General features: G+C 38.0%; 1 protein-coding gene across 1 annotated transcript in view; it reads left to right on the forward strand.

Moving 5' to 3' along the window:
* LOC102076153 (sialic acid-binding Ig-like lectin 12) overlaps window positions 1–15,362 on the forward strand; it is a 39,394-nt gene that overhangs the window by 261 nt on the left and 23,771 nt on the right. The window contains exons 2-10 of the mRNA XM_019364308.2: window positions 140–499; window positions 1,212–1,493; window positions 2,228–2,488; window positions 2,564–2,657; window positions 2,882–2,974; window positions 3,077–3,140; window positions 3,229–3,260; window positions 4,922–4,950; window positions 10,535–10,894. Coding sequence (XP_019219853.1) covers window positions 140–499; window positions 1,212–1,493; window positions 2,228–2,488; window positions 2,564–2,657; window positions 2,882–2,974; window positions 3,077–3,140; window positions 3,229–3,260; window positions 4,922–4,950; window positions 10,535–10,894 — 1,575 coding nt within the window. The remainder of the gene's footprint in view (window positions 1–139; window positions 500–1,211; window positions 1,494–2,227; window positions 2,489–2,563; window positions 2,658–2,881; window positions 2,975–3,076; window positions 3,141–3,228; window positions 3,261–4,921; window positions 4,951–10,534; window positions 10,895–15,362) is intronic.

A 15,362-nucleotide genomic window follows, 5' to 3' on the forward strand; every position in this document is an offset into this window, starting at 1 on the left:
TGTGTAATTTGTAATTCTGTAATTTCTGTATTACATAATCTTTTCTCTATTTTCACATACATTTAAATTTTCCTTCTAATGTTGGTAGTCTTATTCCTGTGTTTTGTTTCATCACATTTTACTCTGCACTTTATTACAGTTACTCCAACAGAAGCTTCATCTTGGACTGCTGCTGTGCCATCCTCAGTGAAAGGTCTCCTTGGATCATATGTGGTGATCCCCTGCTCTTATAACTACCCAGATCCAAAAACCAGTACCACAGGCTTTACAGGGATTTGGTACAATGACAATAATCAAGTGATCTGTCATTCTGATAAATCTCAAACGTTGGATCAGTTTCGGAGTCGGACAAAGCTGCTGGGAGACCTCAGCAAGAAGAATTGTTCTCTGATGATCGAAGATCTTCAACAAAGTGATGGAGGGCCTTTATATTTCCGGATTGAAATTAAAGGCTATGACCAGTACTCCTACAAAAATAACAAAGTCTCTGTTTCAGTCAGTAAGTAAAATAAATATGGTTACCAGTAAACTCTTGTGTTCTAGCTCTAATAGTTCTCTTTTTATTTCCATTATTTTTACCATCATGTTTGACGTTTGACATTCAGCATTCCTGAGCATTTTAGTTTTAGTGAAACAGGTCTGATCTAAGTCATTTATACTGATGTGAATATAAATATGAAGTGAATATTGTAGGGTCAGGTTGCAGTGCTCTGGAACATTTTGCATTAATTTTTGCAGACTTGCTTAAGTTGTTGAACTACTCATTCAAACCTAAGATGTAAAAAATGTATTTGTACAACTCATCAAATGATGATAATGAATCAAAATCAATGGCAAGAGCAGTTATCTTTATACTCCAACCATGTTATCAATTTTCTGGTTTCTAATTTTTGCCACTATAACAGGCTGCGTTCTTCATCGCTGCGTTCTTTATAAATTGTTTATTGTAAAACTACTCTTCTTCTTCTTTGTCAGTCAGATATTGAAAGTAATTATCACCGAGTTTATCTCTTACTTTATTTATCTTTAAGCTTGAAATCAGACTCAAAACCCTTTACTGTGAACAGTTTATTAAGTTGACCAAATTTAAAGTTGCATGAAACATAAAATCAGCAGCTGTACTTGTTAAGTGCATTTGTATTTCCATTACAGTAAACTTACTGCCATGACGGAGTTCTGGTTTATGACCACAGTCTTTTTTGCTAACACAGGTCAACCTGATTTATCTGTGCAAGAGGAGGTAAAGGAGGGTGAGAATGTGTCTGCATCCTGCTCCGTGTTTCACTCCTGCCCCACATATCCACCTTCTTTCATCTGGAGTCACTCTGGAGAGCAGCATGATCAAACACAGCAGCTTCATGAAGGCCAGTGGAAATCAACATCTACTCTGACCTTTCACCCAAACCGCTCTGATCACAACAAGACTTTAAAATGCAAAATAACATACCACAGAGGGCTGTACGTGGAAACATCTAAGATACTTCAAGTAAAATGTAAGTATACTGCAGATTTACCAGGGTATTAACAACTGTAAATAGTATCAAGCTTTTTTAAACTATAATGTTATTTACAATTATATTAAAAAACAAACAAACAATACAATCAATAACAATCAATCACACTGCATGCTTATTTCAACTGCACCGCAACCCAGGCCTACCTTTGCAACCGTTCAGGGCCCTGTTCATTTTAGCACTCTTGGGTACTCCACACAGCTGATCAAACAAACTAGAAGGGTCAAAATGTATGAAGAAACAATAGCATCGACAGATTATTATGTTAGATTTTGTGTTTTCAACCAAACACAGCTGTGTTACAACTAAAAATATATTTATTACTTTAGAACATTTGCAATTTCTTGCACTAGTTTCATTATCAAGGGATTCAAATTAGTCATGATGCATCTTTATTATAATCACTGTAAAGATGTCTGTTTTACACTTTTTTACACTAAAAAACTTAATATCTGAAGTGCTTCAGTGATGCTAACCCTGTTAGCAGCTATGAGTGGCACAGTTAAACTGTCAGCTGTCAGCAGAAATGCAGTAGGGCCCCTGCACTGCACTGCTATCAACAAAGATAGATGAGTCAGATCAAGCCCTGTTCAGCTCATGTTATGTGCTATGTTACACTAGACTAAATCCAAAAAGAAAAGAGATTTTTATTTCATTTAAACATATATAATATATGCACGGCTATGTCCTTATTATATTTCTTGTCCTTAAAGATGCCCCTGACATCAAGACTTCCTCAAAGTGCTCCTCCGAGGGCGGCGTGGTAAAGTGTGAGTGCATCGTAGAGTCCGAGCCTCCCAGCATGGTCTATTTTATTCTTGGTGACAGAGTCATGCAAAGCAGCAAAGCAGAGAAAAATGGCTCTGTTACTATTGAGACTCTGCAGACAGACTTTGGGTCTTTCAGCTTTGTGCACTGCCTGGCAAACAACATGCTGGGATATGACAACATCTTACTCTCTTTACCTGTTAAAGGTAAGAAAGACATAGGATGGATTGATCTCTCTATTTTTATTTGATAAAAAAAACTTAACATAGTTTCTTTGTCAACAGACAACATGCAGAATATTCTTATCTCGTCTGGAGCAGGTGTGATTTTGCTGATTATTTTGATAGGAAGTGGAGTGGGAGTTGTTAAAAAATGGTAAGTTGTCATGAACATAATCATTGCAGATAAACAAGTAAGTCATGTATGTGGGAGAATCTGTAAATGTTGCAATATGTCTCAAATAATAGTCACAATCATGATTACAGCTATATGAGCACCAGAACAATTTTTTCTCTGTCTTGACAGCTGATCTTCAATTTCAGAGGCTGTGAAAAGTGTCAGTTTCTTTTCTCATTTAATTAAAAACATTTTACTGCCAGCAGGGGGAGATCAAGAGACACAACAACCACTAACTTGAGCACCATGATGTCAGACAGACCTGTGGAGCTCCCTCATAGTGGCCCACCAAAAAGGTTTTAATTCTTCACTTCTGTTTGAAAACAAACAAAAATCTTACTCATAAATATAATTTTAAAGATGTGTCACTTGTTTTAATATTAGCTTTCTTTCTGCAGGAAAATGAGCCGTAAGGACATCCCTTCTCCTGACATGTACACCAATTATCCTGTCTATGGCAACGTAGGGATAAGTAATGTTTTCTTCATTAATTCAGTCATATTGTGCATGCATTAAAGAGGGAGGTAATTAATATTGTTTCTCTGTGCAGACTGACTGGGATGAGTCAATATACGCCAATGTGTAGCATGTGGAAGACCAGCTGCAGTCCATGTTTGTGTCCTGTGATATATGAGTTAACAACGAGTCAAGGTTTTTTTTCAGTCTCATTCATTTTTCAATGTTTATCACCTATATCTAACATATATAATTCACATTTTATTTGTAGAATACAATAAGTAAATATTAATGTCTAAAACTGTGATAATCTTATGATTCCTGTCATAAACTGCAAAGAACTGGAAGAAGGTCACTTCATCAGAAGTTGACTTTTTGTAGTTGTTTTTCTGTCATTTGATTTTTTGTTAATGACAGTGGCAAAATATCATGTGATCCCATTAAGTATGGCAATTTTAATTTTTTTGTGTGTGTTTTTTTTTGTGGTTTTTTTTTTTTTTTTTTGTTACCTGTTGCTGTGAACAGTTCCTCTATCCAATCTTTAAATGTTTAAAGTTTTCTTGGGAAAACTGCAGTTAACCCTTGACCATGCCTACATGCCTAAATGCACGGAGTAGCCAATGTGATTGGCTGATTATATATTTGTATTAATAAGCAGCTGAATATGTGTACCTAAAAAGAAGAGGCAAATGAGTGTATGTGAATTTATTCAACTTCAGTCATACTCTTGTTACACGCTGAGCTCTTCATAAGGATAATTATGGTGTACTCTACCTCCTGCCCATCTTTACCTCACACGGCATTCTACTTATAAAACGTTGTTCAGGGCTTCACATAAGCATGGAGAAAATTTCAAGGTTGACACTTTTTCCCACTTCCATGTGTTCATCCTCTTTGACTAGCTTTGAATGACTTCAGTTTAACTGGGCAGGAGTGAGAAACAGAGCAGGAGACAAATCATTCTCCTCCACAGACAAAGATGGAGACGTGGGATTACCTACAGAGTTGTAATATGAGGCCGGCATTAGTCATAATACAATGAGTTATGTGTAGTTTAATACTAAAACCTAAAAACCAGTTGTATCCATACAAATAACACAATTGACCTTTTTTTTTTTTTTTTTTTTTGCTTTTTTGTGATAGAAGTTTTTGTGTTTTGGTCATTATTGTATTTTTATTTATTTTTATTTATTACATACCACATTTTTACAAGCAGAATACAAAAAAGACAAAACATTGCCAATGTGATCCACTGTCAAAAAAAATTCTGATTAATTTTCCCACAAAAACACAGAAATTTCTGAAAGAAGCAGTAAACAAAAATGAAAGACAAGCCGTACCAAAACAGCTTAGTAGATGTCCAGATTGGCCTTCTTGAGTTAAATTATTACACATGGCCAAAAGATGGCTCTGTAAGACAAATAAATTCAAATTCAAATTTTATTTGTCACACACACAACCATACACAGTATTATAGGAGGTGAAATGCTTGTAGCTGTGCAGTGCCCGACCTTTAAATGACAGTAGGTTTACAGTAAGATATACAAATTTACAGGTTACTACAAAATTTACAGCTTTAACTTAGACATTTACAGTAAAAATGTGCAAATACCAGTTTACTTAAGAGATTATTAGTCAAAAGAAATGATAAATTATAGGAAGTGTGCAAGAAGAAAAACCAGAGTGTGTGTGGTGATGTGTGTGAGAGTCCAGTCCTACACCTGGTTCAGGGCCCGAATAGCCTGGGGGAAGAAGCTCCTCCTCATTCTCTCTGTTTTGGCCTTAAGGGAGCGGAAGCGCTTCCCAGACCTCAACAGTAAGAAGAGTCCATTGTTGGGAAATGAATAACAGAGTACTAACAGTGATTATAATTATTAATATTGAAGTGAAGTAAACATATATTTTTTATGCGAATATATAAAATGAAACCAGAAAGTATTTTTTTATTGAGTTTGTGTTGATGATATCGCTTGCTGCCCCTGGCTCTCTTCCTGGTTCTCTCTTTCTCTCTCTTCCTCCTACTCTGTTCGTGTGCTACTGCTGGGAGTGTAACTACTACTCCTGCCCCCTCTGCTCAGCATAAACACGAGGCTCACGTGCGGCGTGAAGTGAAAAAAGTGAGAGAGAGACAGAGTGAGAGGAGTTGTTCACTTAAAGAGCTGGCTCTAAGAGCCGTTTCGTTCATGACTGACACATCACTAATCCGATGAGAAATACAAACTTTACTGATTTATTTTTTGTCTTCAGACTCAGATATTAAGAGTGTGAGCTAGGAATACAAGAAATCATATGTGTTTCTTTAGTTGACTGGCACTCCAGCGTATCCCAGAGTTAATGGATGGTCCACCTGTTATGTGGAGTGTAGGTCCCAGGTGTCAAGGTTCCTTGAAAAATTGCCACATGATTTGAGGTCTAGTTTCCATCAATATATTCACCCTCAAAACATTCCCATTCATACACTGAGGGACTTCTTTCACTGGCTTGAATATGAGCTGCAGGTGCAAGTTGATACGGCACAGTTCAGCTCAAAGAAAGCAGTTGTTCCGAGAAGAGAGGAAAGGAGGAAGTTCACTGGTAAGACGACCACGATACTGTTGAAAACTAAGCCAGTGGGGCACCAGGGATCTGATGATCAGCAATACACCTCTTCCAATTAATGGCTAATTAATACTGTGCTGAAAACAGTCCAAAAGATTCAATAAGCCACATCAGTGTCTACTGTCTGTCTACTGTTTACTATCAAGTGGCTAACAAAGGTAAACAGCAGTTTTCCCAATCCCTACTAATTACTTTTATCTTGCTTCAGGATACATAATACCTGCCATAATCCAAAGACACATCTGCTTACCTGTATCTTTTTCTTGTTTCTCCTCTTCTTTTCTCTTTTTTTCTAAACCAAGGACCTGATGGCTTTGACCTTTTCTTGTCCATCTTCCATCAGTAATTTTGCACCCCAGTATCAACACCCACAACATAAACTAATAGACTAACAGACCTACACCGTGTATAGTTTTTTTTTCCTGGGATTTCACACAACCCAGAAATAATAATTAATACATACTGGGCTTGGATTGACAATATTATGAATGAAATGTGAAACTATTTAAAAGCAGCCCGCCCTCTCCACTTTCGACAAGTTGTGTGTGAGACTTCAGCACAGCATCAGCAGCAAGAATTGCATTGCAAATGGGCAATAGAAAACCGGTTGGTGCTCAAGCAAATTCCCAAAATGCGCTGGTATGATGTCGGGGCAGCATGGGTGCGAGCAAATTTTTTTTTGCCGATGCCATGATGCCGTCCCCACCACACTGCAACCTTGGGCAACCGTCCATGTCGCCCATATCACTTGTCTACACGTCATCACACCATGCAGCCCACCTTTACCCAAAGCTGATCAATTTCAGACATTCAAGGAGCTCCTTAAAGCTACAGCGCAAATTCTGCGTGAGCCAGCAGATGCCACTCTGACTGCAGAGGACTACCAAAGAGCAGAAACCATGCTGCTACAACATGTGCGGCAAGAGTGTTTCCCCTCTGAGTTGGTTCACTTACAAGAAGCAACACCTAAGATCTTGCTGTCTGCTCACTCTGGCTCCCGAGTTGGATACAAATAAAGGACTCATTTGTTTAGGGGGATGTCTTCACCAGAGTCTCCACCTGGACCAATTCACCATCCACCCTGTTGTGCTTCATCCTAAATATAAGATCACCCAGTTAATTATTAAAGATACGGATGAAGCCTTATGCCACCCTGGAGCAGAGAGAGTGTTTGCGGAAGCTAGGAGGTGCTACTGGATACTACTTTGATTTGATTTGATATACCTTTATTAGTCCCACAAGGGGAAATTTCATGTTAAGGCTGCCGACCTATTGCACGCAATGGCGGCGCCATCTTACCCTCCGACCATACATACATTACTCAAAAACATCACATGGGGAAGACAGGTCAGAGAGGTATAACATGGAAAAGCACAACACGAGGAAAGATAAGGAGAAAAAAATAACTCCCCCCCAGACTGAGCTCCAACAGGGAGATCAGTTTGAGAACAGAAAAAAACACCTCTGCACATAGCACATGAAAAAAACTCTAATACACCAAAGAAACACATGACAAGCAAGAGGGGCGGGTAAAGGGTGAGAGACAGCCAATATAGACAGTACATCCGGGCCTGCAGCCTATGCGCTGGTCTCCATGATCCACCGTCAGCATCAGAAGGGAATAAGCGTCGAAGGCGTTTGGAGGGGGGATGAGTGTATATCTGCATGTGTATATATGTCTGTGTGTGTGTGTGTATGCCCAGAGTTCAGCTGAGACAGTGTCCTTCGCCCTGCCAGGCTAAGTAAACAGTCTTCCAGCCAACCCAGGTGGCCTTGCATAGAATGGGAAGAACAGTCTCCACACAGTCGTTATCAGGGTGTTGTTGTTCAGCTCCAGCCTTGAGACCGCAGCAGGTGCTGAAGGGGTCTCCGCGTGAAGTGATGGTGGTTTTAACTTTATTGCGAACAACTCATATGAATTTCAAAGCTGTTCTAACAGTCCAACACTGGTCTCTCAATCTTCTACCTGCATGGGAGAATCACGATTCCCACAGTGGCCAATAGCCACTCAAAGTGTGAATCTGTCCTCTCCTTGCTGTGGCAATTGAAAGTGTAGTCGGAGAGTAATGCTGCTGTAGGCATGGTATGGACTTAAACAGAACTGGATTAATGCTGGCAAGTAACCACATCCTTACTCGCCAGCGAGAGTGTGTGTTCAATGTGGGCTTGTTGTAAATAAAGTTTTTCACTTAACACTGTGACATCATTCCACGTCTCTGACATGACTTTATTACCAGGGAACAGCACAGAATCACGTTTCAGAGATAGTGGACTAGTGTGTCCGCTATAACAGCAAGAGCAGAGAGCTCTCTTGGCACGTGTGGCGGAATTCCCTTTATCCATATGAATGTACACATGGGAAAGCAAGTGTAACGCATCACTGTTTCAGTGAAAGCGGCAGTGAGCACTGCAGAGAGACTGCAGGGGTGAGTAATTGGGGACACCCTTGGGCACTCCTCCCTGTAGGTTGCCTCCCCAAGTGGTGGTCTCCATCATTTTGTTGAACTATTTTAATGAGATGATATTTTAACTAGGGCAGCATCGAGGCTGCAAACTTTGTTCTTTTAAGTAATGGTTGTCAATAAGTGTCTTGATGCTGCCTTTTCTGCAGCTCTTTATTTACATTGTTTTGTCCAGTAAACTGTGAAATGGACTTGTCACGCCTCTGCTTGTTAATAATGATCCTGTGTGCCATTTATAACTGTTACAATGCTTACACTGGCTATTGTACTCCCCCCCTAGGTGGCGTTGTCAACACCATTTAGTTATCTTTACCAGTTTTCCTCCTTCACGCTGCCACATCTTAGTCAGTAGTTTCTGTTTCATTCCTAAGTCCGAAACGTTCGGTGTGCATTTGGCTCTGCTTCCCATCTCTATGCCGCACTCTGGCTTCACACCTGCCATTCTCCCTCCCGAGGCGTAACATCCCGACGTTTTGTCACGTCCCGCGGCGTTCCTGAGGAACGCGAAAGGTGACCTTCCGCGTTCTTATGGTACGCGCCGGGTTATGGATGAAATCCGGTGGAATGACGGTCCCGCGGTAATAGACGTTCCAGCCCTGTATTCCTGCCCTAAACCTAACCTTATCCCTAACCATAACCTTATTCGTAACCTTAACCAGCACTTTAATGACGTTAAATAGTGTTTTCGCAAGCGATTTTAAGGAAAAGATGAAACATGTGTAGATTGAGTCCAAAGGGTTCTCATATTTCCTCATTTTTCCGATGTCGTCATTTAGGAACGTGTTGGGTGCCCGAAAACGTAATATGTTGACGATTTGTCACCTAGCATAAAATGTTACGCTTTGGGAGTGAGAACGTGTTGCCTAATGGAACACTGTGGAGAGTGGGATTTATCCATCTGAAATCCTCACTCCACGCACACAACAACAACATAGCAAGTACACAAACACATCACCCAATGTAGCCAAATAAAAGATGAACTCGAACATCGTGTTCACCTGCACAAGTGTGTACCCATATAAATACTTTTTTTTTTTACAAGAAAGCACAGAGTAATGGTAGTAATGGCAGCTGCAAAGTTAACCAGTGCTGTCAATTAATAATCCAGTCAAATAATCCATTACTATTTTGGTAGTCATTCTATATACCAAAGAAGATGTGTTTTTTTTTTTTACAATAATTTGTTTATTAAAGGAGGAATAAATATCAAGTTAATATTTCGACGCACTGTAGGTTGTCTTCCTCTCTCTTGTGGTCATGTTTAATCTGGGAGACCAGCGAATTTTTGGGTGTAAGAAATGCAAAGACTAAAATGCATATCTACAATAACTCATACTCTTAAACATGTAGAGCCATCAAAATGGACTTTCTGCTGTGTGTGTGTGTGTGTGTGTGTGTGTGTGGGAGAGGGCTGTGTAACCACATTTCACTCTGAACATGTCAAACTGATGTGTAAATAAGGAGGCAAAGCCAGCAGGAAACCACACGCTGTGATCAAGCACCACCTATTTATAAAACCTAACAAAGAAAAAAATACATACAATGATTAACACTGCCATGTATGAATTATGACAACCTCAATCAGGATTTTTTTAAAGTATTTTTATTTATCTTTAGGCATGAAAAGGTTAATAAAAATACTTAAGAAAAATATCCTGATCGAGGTTGTCATAATTCATGCATGACAGAGTTAAATAACAATAATTATAATGAAACGTCATACATCTATAGTAACATTAAACGACCAGTGGGTGGCAGGGTATGGAGTTACACATCAGTGTCCAATGTAGTGGTTTATGTGCAAGTATACCACCAACACTGACACAAATACAAGGAAACAGCCTTTGAATAGCTGTCCACTGTAGTGACCACTATGAATGAAAGGGTTAGTCTAATTTTCGTCTCCATTTTCATTTTACAGAACATGCAAAAAAAATAACATGAGTGTGATAAAATAGTTGCAGAACGTGTGAGAAGGACAGTGGAAACTTCATGTCACGTGTTTCTGAGCAAAATGTAAAAAAAAAAAACCCCACACAGACGTCCTTGTCACCATATTTGTTGGCGTGGCAGTGAGAAGAAAAGATGGTCTTACAGTGGTCTTTGTTCTTCATGTACATTTGCATTAAAGGTATGGATAGTGTATACCTTTAAAGTATAGCTGTAATCTTTAATTCTCACATTTTCATACATTTTTGTGTAATTTGTAATTTTGTAATTTCTGTATTAAATAATCTTTTCTCTATTTTCACACACATTTAAGTTTTCCTTCTTATGTTGGTAGTCTTATTCCTGTGTTTTGTTTCATCACATTTTACTTTTTATTGCACTTTATTACAGTTACTCCAACAGAAGCTTCATCTTGGACTGCTGCTGTGCCATCCTCAGTGAAAGGTCTCCTTGGCTCATGTGTGGTGATCCCCTGCTCTTATAACTACCCAGATCCAAAAACCAATACCACAGGCTTTACAGGGATTTGGTACAATGACAATAATGAAGTGATCTGTCATTTTGATAAATCTCAAACGTCGGATCAGTTTCAGAATAGGACAAAGCTGCTGGGAGACCTCAGCAAGAAGAATTGTTCTCTGATGATTGAAGATCTTCAACAAAGTGATGGAGGGCCTTTATATTTCCGGATTGAAATTAAAGGCTATGACCAGTACTCCTACACAAATAACAAAGTCTCTGTTTCAGTCAGTAAGTAAAATAAATAAGGTTAACAGTAAACTCTTGTTTTCTAGCTCTAATAGTTCTCTTTTTATTTCCATTATTTTTACCATCATGTTTGACGTTTGACATTCAGCATTCCTGAGCATTTTAGTTTTAGTGAAACAGGTCTGATCTAAGTCATTTATACTGATGTGAATATAAATATGAAGTGAATATTGTAGGGTCAGGTTGCAGTGCTCTGGAACATTTTGCATTAATTTGCAGATTTCCTTAAGTTGTTGAACTACTCATTCAAACCTAAGATGTAAAAATGTATTTGTACGACTCATCAAATGATGATAATCAATCAAAATCAATGGCAAGAGCAGTTATCTTTATACTCCAACCATGTTATCAACTATCAATTCGCTGCGTTCTTTATAAATTGTTTATTGTAAAACTACTCTTCTTCTTTTTGTCAGTCAGATATTGAAAGTAATTATCACCAAGTTTATCTCTTATTTCATTCATCTTTAAGCTTGAAATCAGACTCAAAACCCTTTACTGTGAACAGTTTATTAAGTTGACCAAATTTAAAGTTGCATGAAACATAAAATCAGCAGCTGTACTGGTTAAGTGCATTTGTATTTCCATTACAGTATACTTACTGCCATGATGGAGTTCTGGTTTATGACCACAGTCTTTTTTGTTAACACAGGTCAACCCGATTTATCTGTGCAAGAGGGGGTAAAGGAGGGTGAGAATGTGTCTGCATCCTGCTCCGTGTTTCACTCCTGCCCCACATATCCACCTTCTTTCATCTGGAGTCACTCTGGAGAGCAGCACGATCAAACACAGCAGCTTCATGAAGGCCAGTGGAACTCAACATCTACTCTGACCTTTCACCCAAACCGCTCTGATCACAACAAGACTTTAAAATGCAAAATAACATACCATCGAGGGCTGTACGTGGAAACATCTAAGATACTTCAAGTAAAATGTAAGTATACTGCAGATTTACCAGGGTATTAACCACTGTAAATAGTATCAAGCTTTTATAAACTAAAATGTTATTTACAATCATTTAAAAAAGACAATAAGTTTAAAAATTTGGACTAAAAAATGATAAATTAGAACAAAATAGGGGAAGGGAGCACAAATAAAGAAATTTACAATTTATTTTATAGTCACAATAGACACAGTTGCCTCGCACCATCACTGAATTTGACAGCCCCCACACTACTCACCTGAAAACTTTATTCATGCTGCCAGTAAATGAAGTTCACCAGAGTTAATTTTTTTTTGTATTGAAAGGGGAAGCTGCCTTTTTATATACTATATTTCTTAATGATCTAATAATCAATCACACTGCATGCTGATTTCAACTGCACCGCACCTAGGCCTATCTTTGCAGCCGGGCAGGGCCCTGTTCATCTGAACCCTCTTGGGTACTCCACACAGTGATTACACTCATTAAACAAACGAGAAGGGTCAAAAGTACTGTAAGAATCACCTAGTGTATGGAGAAACAACATCAACAGTTTATTATGTTAAATTTATTTTTTCTCCCAAACACAGCTGTGTTACACATAAAAACATATTTATTACTTTATAACATTTGCAATTTCTTGCACTAGTTTCATTATCAAAGGATTCAAAGTAGTCATGATGCATCTATGTTATAATCACTGTAAAGATGTCTGTTTTATTTTTTGTTTTTTGTTTTTTTTTACACTAAAAAAAATTTAATACCTGAATTGCTTCAGTGATGCTAACCCTGTTAGCAGCTATGAGTGACACAGTTAAACTGTCAGCTGTTAGCAGAAATGCAATGTTACGTTACACTAGAATAAATCCAAAAAGAAAAGAGATTTTTTTTAAATTCATTTAAACATATATAATAAATGCAGAGCTATGTCCTATTATGTTTCTTGTCCTTAAAGATGCCCCTGACATCAAGACTTCCTCAAAGTGCTCCTCTGAGGACGGCGTGGTAAAGTGTGAGTGCATCGTAGAGTCCGAGCCTCCCAGCATGGTCTATTTTATTCTTGGTGACAGAGTCATGCAAAGCAGCAAAGCAGAGAAAAATGGCTCTGTTACTATTGAGACTCTGCAGACAGACTCTGGGTCTTTCAGCTTTGTGCACTGCCTGGCAAACAACAGGCTGGGATATGACAACATCTTACTCTCTATACCTGTTAAAGGTAAGAAAGACTTAGGATGGATTGATCTCTCTATTTTTATTTGATAAAAATACTTAACATAGTTTCTTTGTCAACAGACAACATGCAGAATATTCTTATCTCGTCTGGAGCAGGTGTGATTTTGCTGATTATTTTGATAGGAAGTGGAGTGGGAGTTGTTAAAAAATGGTAAGTTGTCATGAACATAATCATTGTAGATAAACAAATAAGTCATGTATGTGGGAGAATTTGTAAATATTGCAACATGTGTCAATATAGTTGTAGTCATGATTACAACTATATGAGCACCAGAACAATTTTTTCTCTGTCTTGACAGCCGGTCTTTAATTTCAGAGTCTGTGAAAAGTGCCTATTGTCTTTCTCATTTAATTAAAAACATTTTACTGCCAGCAGGGGGAGATCAAGAGACACAACAACCACTAACTTGAGCACCATGATGTCAGACAGACCTGTGGAGCTCCCTCATAGTGGCCCAACAAAAAGGTTTTAAGTCTTCACTTCTGATTGAAAACAAACAAAATCTTACTCATAAATATAATTTTAAAGATGTGTCACTTGTTTTAATATTAGCTTTTCTTTCTGCAGGAAAATGAGCCGTAAGGACATCCCTTCCCCTGACATGTACACCAATTATCCTGTCTATGGCAACGTAGGGATAAGTAATGTTTTCTTCATTAGTTCATTCATATTGTGCATGCATGAAAAGGGGGAGTGAATTAATCTTGTTTCTCTGTGCAGACTGACTGGGATGAGTCAATATACACCAATGTGTAGCATGTGGAAGACCAGCTGCAGTCCATGTTTGTGTCCTCTATATATGAGTTAAGAACGAGTCAAGTGTTTTTTTCGATGTTTATCACTTATATCTGTCATATATAATTCACATTTTATTTGTGTAATACAAAAATTCAATATTAATGTCTAAACTGTGATATTCTTATACCTATGATAAACTGCAAAAAACAGGAAGATGGTCACTTCATCAGAAGTCAACTTTTTGTAGTGTTTTTTCTGTCATTTGATATTTTTTTTTATGAGAGTGGCACAATATCATCTGATCCCATTAAGTCTGGTGATTTCAGCTTTTTTGGTGTTTTTTTTTTTTTGTAACCTGTTGCTGTGAACAGTTCCTCTATCCAGTCTTTAAATGCCCCAATGCTGCCACCTGGAGCTTATCCTCCCTCTCGCTCACTCTCTCGCTCTGATATATATACATCTCCATCCATTCTCTAACGCTTATCATTTTTTAGGTTCGCGGGGTGTGTTAGTGTGTGTATGTATTTATGTATGTATGTATGCATGTATGTATCAATTGATGGATAATAAATAATTACATTTTTACTTTTATCTTTGTAGACTTAAGTGTTATACGTTTTATCAGTGACTGTACTCATATTATCCAGCTACTTCACTTACAAATATTTGCCTACCACTCTCCTCCTCCACCCATGTTTTGCTAGTTTATATACCTGAGTTCATAAACCTCCATTTCAGTCCTATGTTCCTATTAACCCAGGTTTTACATATAGCAATGATACTGAATGCTTGTGAAAACTGGTTAAGATATTCCTTGATTAAAATTTGCATATAGATTTCTAATGATAAAATGGATAATTGATAGTTTATTCTCAGTGTTAGTATATTTCATAATCCTTTGTATTGTGATCCATATATTCAAATGTTTTCCGTTCCAGTTGATCATACTGAGCAATCTTTTGACTGATGCAGATCTTTTCTCCAGATATTTCTTTCAGTGTGTGTCATAAGTAAGTTTGTGGTTGCTTGTTATCTTGTTTATAGTCCTGTTCATGTTACTTGTTGATATTTTTTCCAGATCTTCCATATTTTTGATGACCAACACTTGAGCTTACACTGGGGATCCATTTAGTTTGATGAATATATTACAGTTTGTAGTCCAAATTTCCCAGTGTTATGTGCTTTCCTGTTTGCATTGTGTTTGGTTAGATCCTCATTTATAAAGACAATATATCCTTCAGATTTCTCCCCCGTTTCAGCAGTGTGTTCTTGTGCTTCAATGTGTTACTCATTCAAACATGCTGTTCTGCATAACTTGGCTGTAATGAGTGGTTCGCGGAATTGTGAACTGCCATTCACTGGACAGTTTGGTCTTTGTCACACCACTCTCTGTTAATCGAGATGATTATGTGGGGGAAATCCTAGGAAATCAGCATTTTGTGTAGTCGCACCATTGGACACTGGCAACCATACCGTGTTCAAAGTCACTTAAATCACATTTCTTCCCCATTTTCATGCTCAGTTTGAATTTGATCAGGTCATCTTGACCATGTCTA

This window comes from Oreochromis niloticus, linkage group LG11 (genome assembly GCF_001858045.2).
Source record: "Oreochromis niloticus isolate F11D_XX linkage group LG11, O_niloticus_UMD_NMBU, whole genome shotgun sequence".
Taxonomy (NCBI): domain Eukaryota; kingdom Metazoa; phylum Chordata; class Actinopteri; order Cichliformes; family Cichlidae; genus Oreochromis; species Oreochromis niloticus.